The 13,897-nt window shown below is 34.9% G+C and overlaps 1 protein-coding gene across 1 annotated transcript; it reads right to left on the bottom strand.

Annotated features, from left to right (window-relative positions):
• Positions 1 to 294: 294 nt before the first annotated feature.
• Positions 295 to 13,113, bottom strand: LOC126869540 (sodium channel protein Nach-like). The gene is made up of 12 exons (XM_050626192.1): positions 12,998 to 13,113; positions 12,190 to 12,369; positions 8,785 to 9,003; positions 7,354 to 7,496; positions 6,162 to 6,421; positions 5,898 to 6,046; positions 5,690 to 5,819; positions 2,889 to 3,223; positions 2,144 to 2,197; positions 1,887 to 2,063; positions 1,702 to 1,808; positions 295 to 544 (listed from the first exon to the last, which is right to left on the bottom strand). Exons 1-12 carry the CDS (start codon positions 13,111 to 13,113, stop codon positions 342 to 344), a joined length of 2,073 nt encoding a protein of 690 aa, XP_050482149.1. The 3' UTR covers positions 295 to 341.
• Between the last annotated feature and the right edge of the window lie 784 nt (positions 13,114 to 13,897).

Below are 13,897 nucleotides of genomic sequence, written 5' to 3' on the forward strand. Positions count from 1 at the left end.
GCAGGTTTAAAGCGATTCGTTTCCCTGTTGGATACCCGACAACTCTCGAATTCAACGAGTTGTTCTTGTGAAAGTAAGATTTTTCAAATGTTAGAAACTCGCTGCTGTTCGTAATCTCTAACACTGATAGTTTGGTCAATAGAACAGGAATTGTTAATATTTCGGTAAAAGTAGTTCTGCTTCTTGTAATTATATCACAAATTTATTTATTGATAGGATTCCAGTATATAAATAGGAAATTTTTAAGAAGCAAGCACATTTATTGAATGGCAAAACGAGCAAACACAGCGCAGATACATAGAAACACATCGAATGTATATTAGAAGCAAATACTATTTTCATTAATTATTCATGACAGCCCTTGGATGTGGAAAGAATTCATTCCAATAAATAGGATGTATAGCATTTTCATGAGGAATTTCTTCTTCTACTACCTCGAGAGATTTAAACGCTTCACTGAGCCATAATATGATAAAATAAATCAATTCTACGAAACTAATGATGCTGATGCCAACGTAAAGTCCATAGAGTCCTCCAACTTCACCTATAAAATAAATATTTTTTAACAATTGCAGGTTTGCAAGTTATAAAATATTAAAGTAGTACATTCGACATAATTTCGAAATTTTCTAAACTCAAATATTTCAATTTTATAAATTCGATGTATGTATGTACAGATATAGATATATCAAAAATAGATACAAATACAAATATTTCCAAATTTTGTGGAATATATTTAAGTACATATTCAGATTTAGACAGACACAAGAAGAACTCCAGACTCTGAAGCTGAGGCATGCGATAGCCTCAGGTATGTATATTCGACAGCTTAATGAAAACAAATGGCCCGAGTGCTATGTAGCCATCTAGACACTCTGTCTGTTACTATTCATTAGGATTAGATAGTCGAAACGCTAATAGATTATTAAATCGGATTCGAGACAATTCATTTATTATGCATTTGTTTTATTACGCTCGCTAATTATAATATATATTATTATAATATATATATTAAATATATCTATGAAATATTTTAACATTTATTAAAGATGTTTGACTGACGTAGTGATTCTCTCCGACCGTTACGTATTATTGACATTTCTAAATAGCGCGATAAAACGTTGCAATGCGTCGCGAGTGAACGTATTATGTTTTTCAGTTTATTTTTTACAATTATATGTGTGCTGATATCAGAAAAATGTGCTCTGAAATGTGTATAAATTATGTTTATTTCGTTTATCGCTGTGGAATGTATACTGGTCAAAGAGGTAAAAAGAACAGTGTTGTCAGACTGAATAACTGGAAATAGACAAACAAGTAAGTGAAAATACTTCATACGCTGTTATAGTATAACATCTAAAAACTTTCATCAAAGAAAATCACTTTAAATAAATAATTGAAATTTCATCACAGCACATTTATTCTCTGTAATTCTTAGGATAATCGATAAAGTTAGTTAGTAGTTAGTCGATAGATGAGAAGTAAAAAGGTTATTGTTTACAATGGTCGCAAATAATTTCATCCATGATGACTGTTAAGGACGAAAAAAGTTGTAGTAGGAATATTCTATAACCTATATCTTTTAAAATTACGATAATAGATCTTGAAACAGTGACAGCATGACATGCAATAGTTACCAGAAATATATTCATTGTACGTTTTAGTTGAAATATGGAGAAGATAAAATGTATAAATACTTACCCAAATACTCGTACCAACGGGTAGTCACGTCTTGTTTCAAAAACTCGGTTCCTGAGTTTGGAAAATATACGTGCAGAACACTATGATTCGTTACGTTCATGTCCGGACTAGGAAGTATTTAAAAAGAAGTTAGTAATAATATGTGCATTTAACAGAAATGCGATAATATTTTAATATTCTCTTACAATAATTCCGTGTCGAAGTATCCAGGCTCTATGTTAGATATAGTACTTTGCACATAATATCTCATATCGTCACATTCAGGGTAACAATTTTTGCAATACATTGTTGCATTCTGATCATCGAGCGAGCTACTTAAAGTATTGTCTTTATAAGGTACGATGTTAAACGCTACATCTGTTAATTAATTAATCGATAAAAAATATCATATATAAATTTCTTGTTGAATTTGGTTGATTGTAAATGTAAGATAATTTCTCACCGTAATATTGCAATAAACAATGTATATTCTCCATATTGCAAGTTCTGTTGAAATCTGAAAACGATTGATGAAGCGAAAGTTTTGGTCGACATTAGAATATTACAGAAATATTTTATACTTTCTTAAATGCTAAAGGTAAGATAGAATCAAATGATGCAATACGTTCATTACTAATCGAGTTTCCATTATCTAATTCATGCGCTAATATTTGTAATAAAAATAAATAAATTTATATAATAGCTATCTTTATATTGTATTTCACATTGTGTTGTTATATTGTTAAAAATTCTAATTTCTAATCTTTGAGGTTCTGCCATTGCTCAACTGCAAATGAATACTAATCAAATTTAAAAAATTTCTTATTAGTGAATATTTATTGTTAAGATATAATCTGAAATTAATAAATAATGGAATAGGGGAGTGTTTGGATTCTTAAAGATTCATTTGCCTCTCTTACTTAATTAAAGTATCATACGGTAGCTACAAGGAACGTGCAGTAAAATTACATATTGACTCAGATTTGATATTTAGAATGAACGCATGAACATGTACATTGCTTTCTTCCAAAAACACAAATCTCCATCATCTGGACATTACTTCAAATTCGAATTCTACAAAGCACTATAATAACTCTTAAACTTCTTTTAAATTTCAATTTAAAACAGACTATATTTTCCTTCTTTTTCATAGAAACAAACGCTTCGTCTTAAAATAATATTACTTTAATTGAGAATTTCAAACAAACGATCCTGAGAAAAGTGAACGAGTTCTACCGGAAATAAAGTAGTTTTCACCTTCGTGATATGGATAGAAAAACACTCTACATTTGCAATGGTTCCATACGTGCTCCATCTTGCAGGCGACTATGCAGTCATTATAGGTATAAGTCGTGTGGTCCGAAACGTATTCGTCGGGAAAGATGCAGCCTCGTTTCTGCATCGAATATGGGCGAATATTGTCGGTACTGTACAACCCAACCGCCTTCAAACGTACGTACTTCTCGGTTAACGGGCCAAGCAGAATGTCCGAAACGCTGCCACTACCCGAGTCAGGGTAATCGTAAGGGTCGAATATCATCACCTGATAAATATGCATATCGGTATTGTACTATTCGGTTGGCAACTAAATGAAATTTCTATGAAAAATTATGTATTGGTCGTTTTCGATAATTCTAACGTTAAAGAAGTTTCATGGATAGCTCACCTGTCTCTAATTGATTGTCATAACAAAACTGCAAACATTTATACAAATTCATACTTTTATTAACATAACCGGAACTTAATTAGAGATCCGTTTCCTTTATCAAGGGTTATAATATACTTAGAATAGTGTTACGCCACGAGGCTTGCCACAGGCTGTGTTTTCTAACCGTCGCTCGCGGTCCTACAACGTCGCAGACGGATCGTCGCGGCTGCCCGGCAAACAAACATTGTAGTGGCAAGCGCATGGTTCATTAAGCAGGGCGACCTCCAGAAACGTCGACTCGTGGCCGTTATTTTACCTCGCGTAAAAGAATGTGGCGTGATGCGAACGTAGTGGGGGTCGCCTTCCAGAAAAGACGAAAATAATCGAAGGGCGGGCAGTTCCTTCTGACGAGTCAAACGTGACACACCGAACATATCAGACGAATTTATCTAGAGATATCGCAAAGTCGAGTCAAATTTCTGTAACATCGTCATCATATTATTGTAAAATATATTGTTCTATGTTAACCTGTTAATACAGTGTTACATTCATTAAACCACCTCTGTGGTTTCTAAACGAAACAGGGGAACGACTATTTCGCGGCGTCGATTAACATGATCGTAGCGGGAACTTACAACTCTCGCTGACGCGTTCTCCTAGCGGCCGCGTCTCTCCGCGAACGGTCGTAACAAATAGTATATATTTTTTTATATTTTTATTATATATTTATGTGTATTATATACTTTCTTGAACCTTGACATTTTTTATAAATACACAGACATCCGCAGATTGGCCATAAATCTTTAGAAACCCTAACTAATGCTCATTCAATTCTTTCGTCTTCGACATTGTAACATTCTATTGATCGCGGATTTTATCATTATCATCTAATGACAAAAAATGAATAAAAAAATTTATAAAAATATGAATTTGTGTAAATATTTGCAGTTTTGTTATGACAATCAATTAGAGACAGGTGGAAACTTCTTTAATGTTAGAATTATCGAAAACGACCAATTTATAATTTTTCACAGAAATTTCGTAAATTTACGACGTTTTTCGATTTTGTCCGAAACAAAATGTCATGGGCGATTGTGATTTTTTGCAATGTATGTATATAGGAAAAAGCTTATTTATTCTTATATTTTTGCATTTTGATTTCTTTAGTACAAGTTTCATTCTTTGATCGATGCTAGTTCTATTGGTTATTAGGTTATTGCATATTAAAGGTCCTTTACGAATGGCTAAATTGATTTAAAATGACAATTTTTAATTAAAACAAGGTTCACTTCAAAGAATCGATTTATTCCTTTCTACGATTGTAGACAAATTTATCGATTCTAGTTTTGTAAAACCTGGTGCTCTCAAATATTGAAAATTGCTTAAAAATGAAACGTAAAATATATTGTACTCGCTTTGAAGGTATCGTCCCAGTGCAGAAAAAATAGAAACAAGTTCTTTTATTGTTATTTTATATAAAAGAGAAATTCGAGAGTTCATAGTAAAAGATTAAAACGAATAACACTTTTGAAATACGCACAAGGATTTTTTGCGTACATCTAAATATCCGAAATATGGTTCGCTTACTCTAAAAGAGAAGCAATGCGATCACACGAATAACCATCATACGCTCGTTGAGTTCCTTCGCGCAAAAGTTCCGCGTTCTGTATTTCCATCAGGTGCAATAAATCCGTTTGAATAGATTTCGTTTAAAAGAATTTGCCCCTCTCTAGTTTCTTCTGCAAATATTCCGACCAATCTATCACGTTTCCACATGACGACACAGTAAACCATTTTACATTTCATAATTTGTAATTACTCGTGCTTTCCCCCACGAATAAATCTTAAATCGTTATAAATTTAAATAAACTAAATTTTGCTTAAAGTAACATTTAGAGCATGAAACCAGTATTTAGAAGTGTCATTAAATGGTACACAACGCAGGAAACGTGCATTGGACAGTGTGAATGGTCGCAATGCTGGACCAAGCTTTTTCAAACACGAAACGAAACGTTGCGTTGTGTTGCTAATGACTTTCGCCCAGTTTTTGTCAACAGGCATTCGTACCACAATATAATCGTTGACGACCATGTTCGAACGAACAAAAACCAATTAGGAATGCGAAATGGCAAGATTTTCATGTTAAATACTTAAATAATTATTTGAAGTTAATAATATTTATAATTAACACTAGAGTTGATTTCTGATATGTACGTTCCGGTATGTGAAATTATCTTTCTGTCTCATCTACTAAACATTTGCATGTCTTTAGTAATTGCAAAAACAGGAAATGTGATAAATATGATAAATAGAAGTAGAAATATAAGAGTAATATAAAATAAAAAGACGATAAATAATTACCTTCCAACCAATAGTGGGTAGTATCGTGTAAAAATAATCATCCAATAAGGGATCCATCGTCACAGTTAAACCGTTCTGTATACCTATGTCTCCGACATAATACAATTTAAATTCCTCCTGCTTAAAATACCTATTACAAATAGAATTAAAGAATGTCGAAGGATTATCAATATTATAATACTGGAAAAAAAAGTTATGGAAGACTTACTTAGGAGCATCACCAAAACTCTCGGCAATGTAATTAAAAATGCAACAGAATCCATTTTTCGTTTTTCCGACACTGAATATATCAGAGCAATTCATTCTCTGATTGCGAAAATAACAGTTGAGTAACATAGACGAACACTGTGGTGTTAGCTGAAATTTCCTTTGCTTTATTAACTTTATAAAACTAGATTTTTTATGATCCAATAAATGAATTACGTATTACCACAGAACATACATATATGTATGTATAATTACTGCTACTCACGCGTTCCATTATGTCGGTGATATCGTAATTATTCCCGTAAAACTTGGACATCAGCTGAATAATCTGAGTGTAATCACCAGCAGTGGTAAATGGCGAATCGTACAAATCACCGACCTTCCGTATTTCGTGAAGAATTTCATTCACGGTCAAATTACTGATTTTCGCTTCATACCTGACACTCCAACGAATGCAAATTAAAATCCTTTCAATTGATAAAATTTTGGTTAAAATGTAACATTTATTGGCGATTGAACACAAAACGCAAGCATATCAACGAGAACGATAATCGAGCAGCATAATTCATTCTCAAGCGAATGATTCGAACTATTTGCGCCATTAGTATCCTTTGGTTGCCCGTAAAACTTAGCAAACTATTCCTCCCGGGGTGGATTGGATTTGGTGCATATTAATACTTGATTAAATTGGCGAAAGTTAATCGGACGCAAATTAGCGTTCATTAAATCGGCTGGCGCGAATCGATAACTATGTTAGAGCCGCTAGCCGGCGTAGCCCGACAATGAACACGTTCACGGTGATTATCACAGTGATTAGGTGGCGGCGGCTGACTGCCGGTGCTTCACGGTTCTTCAACGAGGTCACGCTTTTCGAGTGCAGTTATTGAAATTATCCGTGCCGGTGCAATTTTCTGCAGTGCGGCGAAACGACGTGCTATAACCCTCCACCAACTTATCCCCCTACCAACCCCCTTTCTCATTCTGCTCCACCCTCTTTCTATTAAACCCCGTGGTTGCTACGCATTAAAAGCCACGATGCTTGCTCACATTCACTCCTTGCGAGAACACCGGTGCTTATTTAATACTCAACAGATCCTCACATTTCAGTCGCGAGTTTCGTGGCGGATTGAAGACTTATTCTGTTAATGGTGCAAACAGAGACGGCTAGAAAGACAGTAATCAGAGCTGGTGAAAAGGTTAGGTTTTCGTGTCGTGATTTCGTCCATAAAATTTAAAGGCTGCTCCCACGCTATCCGTTCAAATCGCTTAATTAAAACGAGATCGCTGAGGGCTCCGGTTTTTAATCGAACTCAGACGTTCAGGTAGTAAAAGAATGAAATTGGACGATGATTTTCTTGTTTTCTCTGTCCTTTTTTTTTGTAACGATGTAGTAGCTCGTTTGCGCATAGCTTATCGATTTTCTGCTTCGAATTTTCATTATATGTATTTTAACTTACCGGGGAATTTTATTTCATTAGTTGGAAAATACTCCGATTCTAACGTGGCTGTTACTGGGATATCTTTGTACGCCTGATAAATATTGACCATCTGGAGAAAGCCGCAAATTATGGAGATTATGTATACGAGAAGCCATAGGAACCTAAAAATATTCCAAATATTTAAATATTTATATAGTCGTTCTTCTCTCGTACAATGTATTGGTTACACAGATTTTTACTTTTTAAATCAAATTTTCCATAAAATATAAAGTCTCATTATAGGAAAGGTAATAGCTAACTGACGAATGAAAAGACTCTCGAGTTCGCTTTTTTAATGAACATGATACGCGCTTGATTGCCATTAAACACCCTTGATGTTACGTGAACTCCTATAAAAAATAACACTTCAAGCGCTCGTAAAACGACGGTTCACTGCTTTTTTCATAGAAAATGAGAATCTCGTTTATTACCGAATTCGTTTTATAAAAGTCGCGCACTATACGTAACTTTATCTTTAATTATTCACCCTCCATGGCGTATCATTTTCCCTAGTGGAACACTAAAATTTCATTGTTATCTTCCTTATTCCTTCGTTCATTTTTTTAGTCTCAGCTTTCCCGACTTTAATCCCTCGTAAAATCTTTTAAAATAACACATCGAACTACAAGATCTTCCTGTACCCAAGATTTTATGGGATTTATGGCTATATGCCTTGAATGTTGCCAAAGGAAAACATTTTTCCTTAACACAAATATTCGCGAAATTTTCTTCATGAAAATATTCAAAGTATAGTATTCTTTCCAGCATTTGACGCATAAATACAAATTTGCATATATCCATATACCATTTTTAGATATTCTTTTGTTCGCCACTGTATAGTATATAAAAATACATCGAAATGTAATACTAATATTTACTGTAACTAAAACAAAAATCTCTCTTCTTAGTTTCGACTTCTCTACTTTATGTTAATAAAACTTATAGAACTATTAATCTTTATAAACATCTGTATTCTAATGAACGTATGTGGATTAAATTTTACTAAGGTCCTTGTGCTTCACGATAAATTCACTACAATGGTAAAACTAACCAACCAGGTTCAATATCGTAATCTTGTAAGTAAAAAGGCATCTGCATTTTTTCTTTATGATTACATTGCCCTGTTACGCGATACACTGGATACGCTATTTAGAGCAACGAAGCGATCAAGTATCCTAGGAAATTGTGCTTGGTGCATCGAAGAATATACTGAATATAGAATGAAGATAATATCGTTTATTTAACAGGAAGCATTTCGGCGAACGATGAAATTAGTCGAACAGATAATCGTTTGCTTACTCAAAACGCAACGTATTTTGCCGTACATATGAAACGGAATAATTTCGTAATGCGATTATACGCGATTACCTGAAACACTGGGAATATCCATATTCCATGAATTTCACTTACTTCTCCAACCAGGTTACTTCATCTTTCAAAAAATACTTCAGACCCACTAAAGTTGTGTGCTTGCAGTATAACCGCCAATATTTCGTGAATACTCCGCTGTAATTCAATACGACGATGTGTTTGCTTCGATTTGATATTGGACGTTCGTAAGGAACGTTGAACTTTCTTCTATCTTCTTCGTTCATGGTACTCGTATCGTCGTATCGTTGATCCAAAAAACTGTGACGAAAACGCGAAAAAATAATGAATCTTGTTCAACGATACTCAACGTAAACTCTTGTTATCCTAGAAAAATTGTAATTAGTTATTAATCAGTTTATTACTTGTAGAGAATCGAACGTGGAAGAAATGTGATGCGTAGAACCAGAGTTCTCGTTACGACGCGGATGGAATAAAATAAGTGTGGATGGAAAAAATTCGGATTTATATTGGTGAATACGATCCTTGACTAAGATGTGCGTATGTTTGGACAAAAATGGAAGAAAATAAACATAGGCGAATAAAACGAGTTAGATCTAGTTGCGCTCGATTTGAATTGTACACGGTGGAAATTGGCGATATCGATCGAGTAAATTCTTAATTAAGTCTATGGTTCAACTTTTTTACCTAGCCAAACCGGTTGTTTTTGTTTAAATATTGCAAAAAAAAAAAGGAAAGAATGAAAAATATATTAAACAAAAGTAAAGCGAGATATATATGGCGATAAAATATTTCTGAAACACGTTTATGTATACCGATAGAAGGAGTGTGCATAACGAAAGTTTCAGCCGCAGTTATACTTCAAACGAATATATTGGGTGGTTGTGCGACGTTCCATTGGCAGAATTTCCATCGACGACTGGGCGCCACGTTGTTCCTCGATTAGAATCGTAAAACACCAGCGGCCTCGTTTCGCGCGTTGCACGTGTCGCATGGGTGACGGAACGATTCCACTTCGAAAAGATCGCATATCTTAAACCATTTAATTACTGATACGCTTCGCTTATCTCATGCACGGCCAGTCGCCCGTTACCACTGGAAAGTTACGGATCGTGCTTGCACATCGTGCTTCGTAACATATCTATTGTCCTAACGTTACGCTCTTTCGCACATTCTCATTAAACGTGTCTTTGGTTTCTAAGTTGTATAAGATCGCTCCTGAATTTATCTACATCTTTCTCCTCTTATACATCGCTTGTTGTATCATTCTTTAAATGGCAAATATCTTTTAAGATGAACATTTAAATGCCAAAAATCTTCTCATTTTTTAAAGATGAACATTTAAATACCAAAAATCTTTTTATGCTTTTAAACACCAAAAATATTGATATTCTTTTAAGATGAACAATTGCGAAAGAAAATCTATTAAGGATAGACGCATGCTCCATATTATTTTTCCTCGGAAAGATCCTTATTTTAAGTATTGGGTTGTGACATATGAAATATGCACATTTTTTATATCAATCTTTAAATCTTCTTTCCAGTACCTTTATCTTTATAGATTTATCATTGTATACTATTTTCAAGTTGAACATTTTTTTTCTATAACGTATGATTTAGTGATATATCAATTGATAAAAGCGTCATGTGTTCACCTAATAACAATGATTATTTTGATATTATATTTTCATGTTATATCGTTCCACTCGATTAGCTTCTAACAATTGTGCCAGCCAATGGAAGAAATGGTAAATCAATGCTCAACAAGTGAGTCTAACAAGTAACTGGAATCTGCCCTTTCGACAAGTTGTCCTTGAATTTGCCCTGTAACTAGTTATTAAGGTCATAAAACTTCGGAACTTCATCAGGTGTCAGGTTCGTGACTGGAATGATCCAGCAAGGTGGGTGGCAGTTTAGTCGCTAATCCAGCCTCGACTATCTCACGCTCTATCGTTTCAAGCGTGTCACAAGCCGCCTGATGTTGCGTACGTGTGCCGTTATGAAAATGCGTGGTTCGCCGGTCTACGCTCGTGAATATATTATAAGGAGGATGTACGTGTAGCCGTGGGTTGCAATCTTGCAATCCTGACACGGGCTCAAAGAACGAGTTAGCTGTACGTAAAGTAGATCAAGTTTACACGACGTTAATCGAATCACTATACTCGACCGTCTTCCTCTCAGTCGCCCTAAATCTTTCCCTCGTCCCCTAGTATTGTCGATACGAGAACGTCTGTAGACAGGATGTGTCTCACCCTACCTCTGTAGAATTATTCCTCCGTGTTTCCTCGTGGAAACGTTTCGTGAATCTCTGCTGAAGTTCGCACGAGGATTCCGCCGAGGAACCATCTTGAGTTGAGAAATTTATTCGCAATTGTTTGCCGAGGTATTACCCGCCGTTTGAGTAACTTGCTTTCGTTTACTCGGTGTTTCATTTGGGTTTAGTATGGCTGTTTTATTGCGTAATTTAATTGCGCTGATATTCGATTAGGAGAGACGATTCTGTTGCGTTTTACTGCCCGGAGTCTGACTAATGGTTTACTTATACTATTTTATCGCCTATAGGATAATAAAATTTACTTAAAAGGAAGGCTGTTTATATAATTTAGTAGCATAATAACATGTAAATGCAGCTTAGAAATAAGAATAATAGATGAAATTTATTTTATTTACGTCGTAGTTCATTCGTATTTCAGTTATGATTATGAAGAATTGATACAAATCAAAGAATTTATTAAACTCTGCATTTTCCCTTTTTATTAGGTTTATTAAGTTCTTTTCGTTTTTTAAATAGGAGGCGAGTATAAAATATATTTCCTTCTCTGTACTTTTCTTAAAATAATGTATGATCCTTTCCCTTCTACCACCTTTTGCCATCTCTCCAGGAGCCTCATAATGCCATTTTTCCAAAATTCTCTTGGCTTACTTTTAAAATATTCTTCGAGCCCGTTTTTCATTTCGTTTACTGATTTGAATTTTCTATTGCGAAGAAAGGAACAAATAATAGTCCAATGGAGCAAGGTCTGGAGAGTATGGAGGATGTGGTAAAACACCCCAATCAAACTCTAGAAGTTTCGTTCGCACCGCTAAAGAAACATGTGGCCTCGCGTTATCGTGGTGGAACACTACGCCACGTTTGTTCACCACTTCAGGACGTTTTGTGATAATGGCTTCCTCAAGTTTTTCAAGTTGGGTGCAATATTTTTCACTGTTGATCGTTTGCCCTTCCGAAAGTAATTCGTAGTAGAGGATACCCTTCCAGTCCCACCAAATTGAAAGCAGCACCTTCTTCGGGTGAAGTCCAGGTCTTGCTACCGTTGGAGGACACTTATCTCAACTCGACCAAGACTTTCATCCCCAGTAATTAACTTTTTTAAAAATGGCTCTCTTTTGTTGCGTTGAATTAGCAAATCGCATGACAAGATTCGATTCAGGAGATTGCTCTCCGTCAGTTGATGGGCGACCCACACTTCGTAGCGATTAACGTACCCAAGCTTTGTCAAATGTTCATGAATCGTTGTTCGCGGGATGTTTAAAACATCTGCTATCTCACGAACACTAGACCTTGGGTTTTCATCGAGGTAGGCCTTGATAAGGTCAGTATCGGTGGTGGATGGACGACCGCTACGATCTTCATCTTTCAGATTAAAATTTCCGGCTCTAAAGCTCCTAAAGCAATTCCGGACTGTTTGAACAGTTATAGACCGATCGCCATAAACGTCACAAATCTCCTTTGCAGTGTTTTTAAGCGTACTATCTTTTTTAAAGCAGTGAAACATAACGTGGCGAAAATGTATCTTTTGGTCTTCCATCTTTCATCACGCAAAAAACACTCGATACATTTTCTACTAACGTGGAGAACTGTTTTCTTGCCTTACCAGAGGATAACTCATGGCCACACGATTGACGGTAGAGTGATTTGGTGGTTTGTTTACTTAAGCAGAACGATATAAGGCCCCGAGCGGCGAACGCAAAAAGCTTTCCGGATGACCTAATGTTTACGTTTCCTTACGTTACCCTATGTTTACGTTTCTGGTTTATTCGTTTATTCCATTTGTTTCCGTTTGGTATCTAACTAGTGATATACTTATATTACGTGGAAAATGATGTATTGCGGTATACCATTGATTAATAGACCCACTAATTCTATCAATACGCATATAAAATTGAAACCTAGAATATGTAATCAATCGATGCTCATTTTATACTCAGTAGCACGAATCAAAGCAAAGCTCGTTTCAATAATTAATAATGCTTTGTTTTCTGTAACTGCGTTGCCTAGGTTTCGTGGCCTCACATTAGATCCGTGAGAGGCGATAATTCACAGAGCATGGAACTGCGTATTTCCACGATGAACATTTGTGGTATCGTATTGCCTTTGTGAGATTCAATGTAACTGTACGTAGTTATCATTGTTGCTGCGCCTATGAAGCAATCACGACCCTTCGTGTATCCTCAGCGCTCCATCTCTTCGCTTGTTCATATTGTTTAGTTGGAAAATTCATTAGAGAACTAATTACACACGATATACGGTCGGTGAACAAGGATTGCAAAGCGGAAATAGGCAACGATTTAATTTATCCGTTCCTCATTCGCAATGAAACTGTAAGTATGCTACAGGCTGAATGTTTCATATCACTGCGTGCTCCATTAAAACTCATAGAAATTTAAAAGAATATTAATTTAGAATGCTAAGGTCTTTTTGATAAAAAATGAAGATGATAAAGAAAACCTTTAATACAAAATTTATTTTGATAGTGGGGAATAGTAACCAATAAGAACTCCAGAATTTATTACATTGCTAAGCGGTTGATTAATTCATAATTTTATTTTATATTTTAATAACAATTTTCTAGGAAATGTACATTTTTGAATTGTGTCACTATTATAGCGAACCACAGGATTAAGAAAAGATCAGCTTAAAATTTTGTTATCTTAAAAAACTTTCGTAAAAGATTTGTCCGAAGCAAGGCATATTAATATTAATATTTAGTAGATTAATTTCAAATTAATAGTAAAATTGGAAAATTTAGATTCCAAATTCAATTTACATAGATACAGTTGAAAAAATGATACTAAACTTTTTGGCCGATCCTGCGTCTTTATTTATTCGATTGCTATCGTTCAGAAACACGTTTTCAAAAAAGATATCGGAAGATTTTTAGATCATTGAATGATCAGGGAAATAATGTTAATT

The sequence above is a fragment of the Bombus huntii genome, chromosome 9 (genome assembly GCF_024542735.1).
Source record: "Bombus huntii isolate Logan2020A chromosome 9, iyBomHunt1.1, whole genome shotgun sequence".
NCBI lineage: Eukaryota > Metazoa > Arthropoda > Insecta > Hymenoptera > Apidae > Bombus > Bombus huntii.

Excerpts from the sequence above, each read along its gene's own strand:
- LOC126869540 (XM_050626192.1), bottom strand. The coding sequence starts at position 13,113 with ATGATAACTACGTACAGTTACATTGAATCTCACAAAGGCAATACGATA. Across the intron at positions 2,198-2,888 it reads CGTTCACTTTTCTCAGGATC|ATTTCAACAGAACTTGCAAT; the intron begins GTTTGTTTGAAA and ends AATCGTTTTCAG. Across the intron at positions 545-1,701 it reads CCGTTGGTACGAGTATTTGG|GTGAAGTTGGAGGACTCTAT; the intron begins GTAAGTATTTAT and ends TTTATTTTATAG.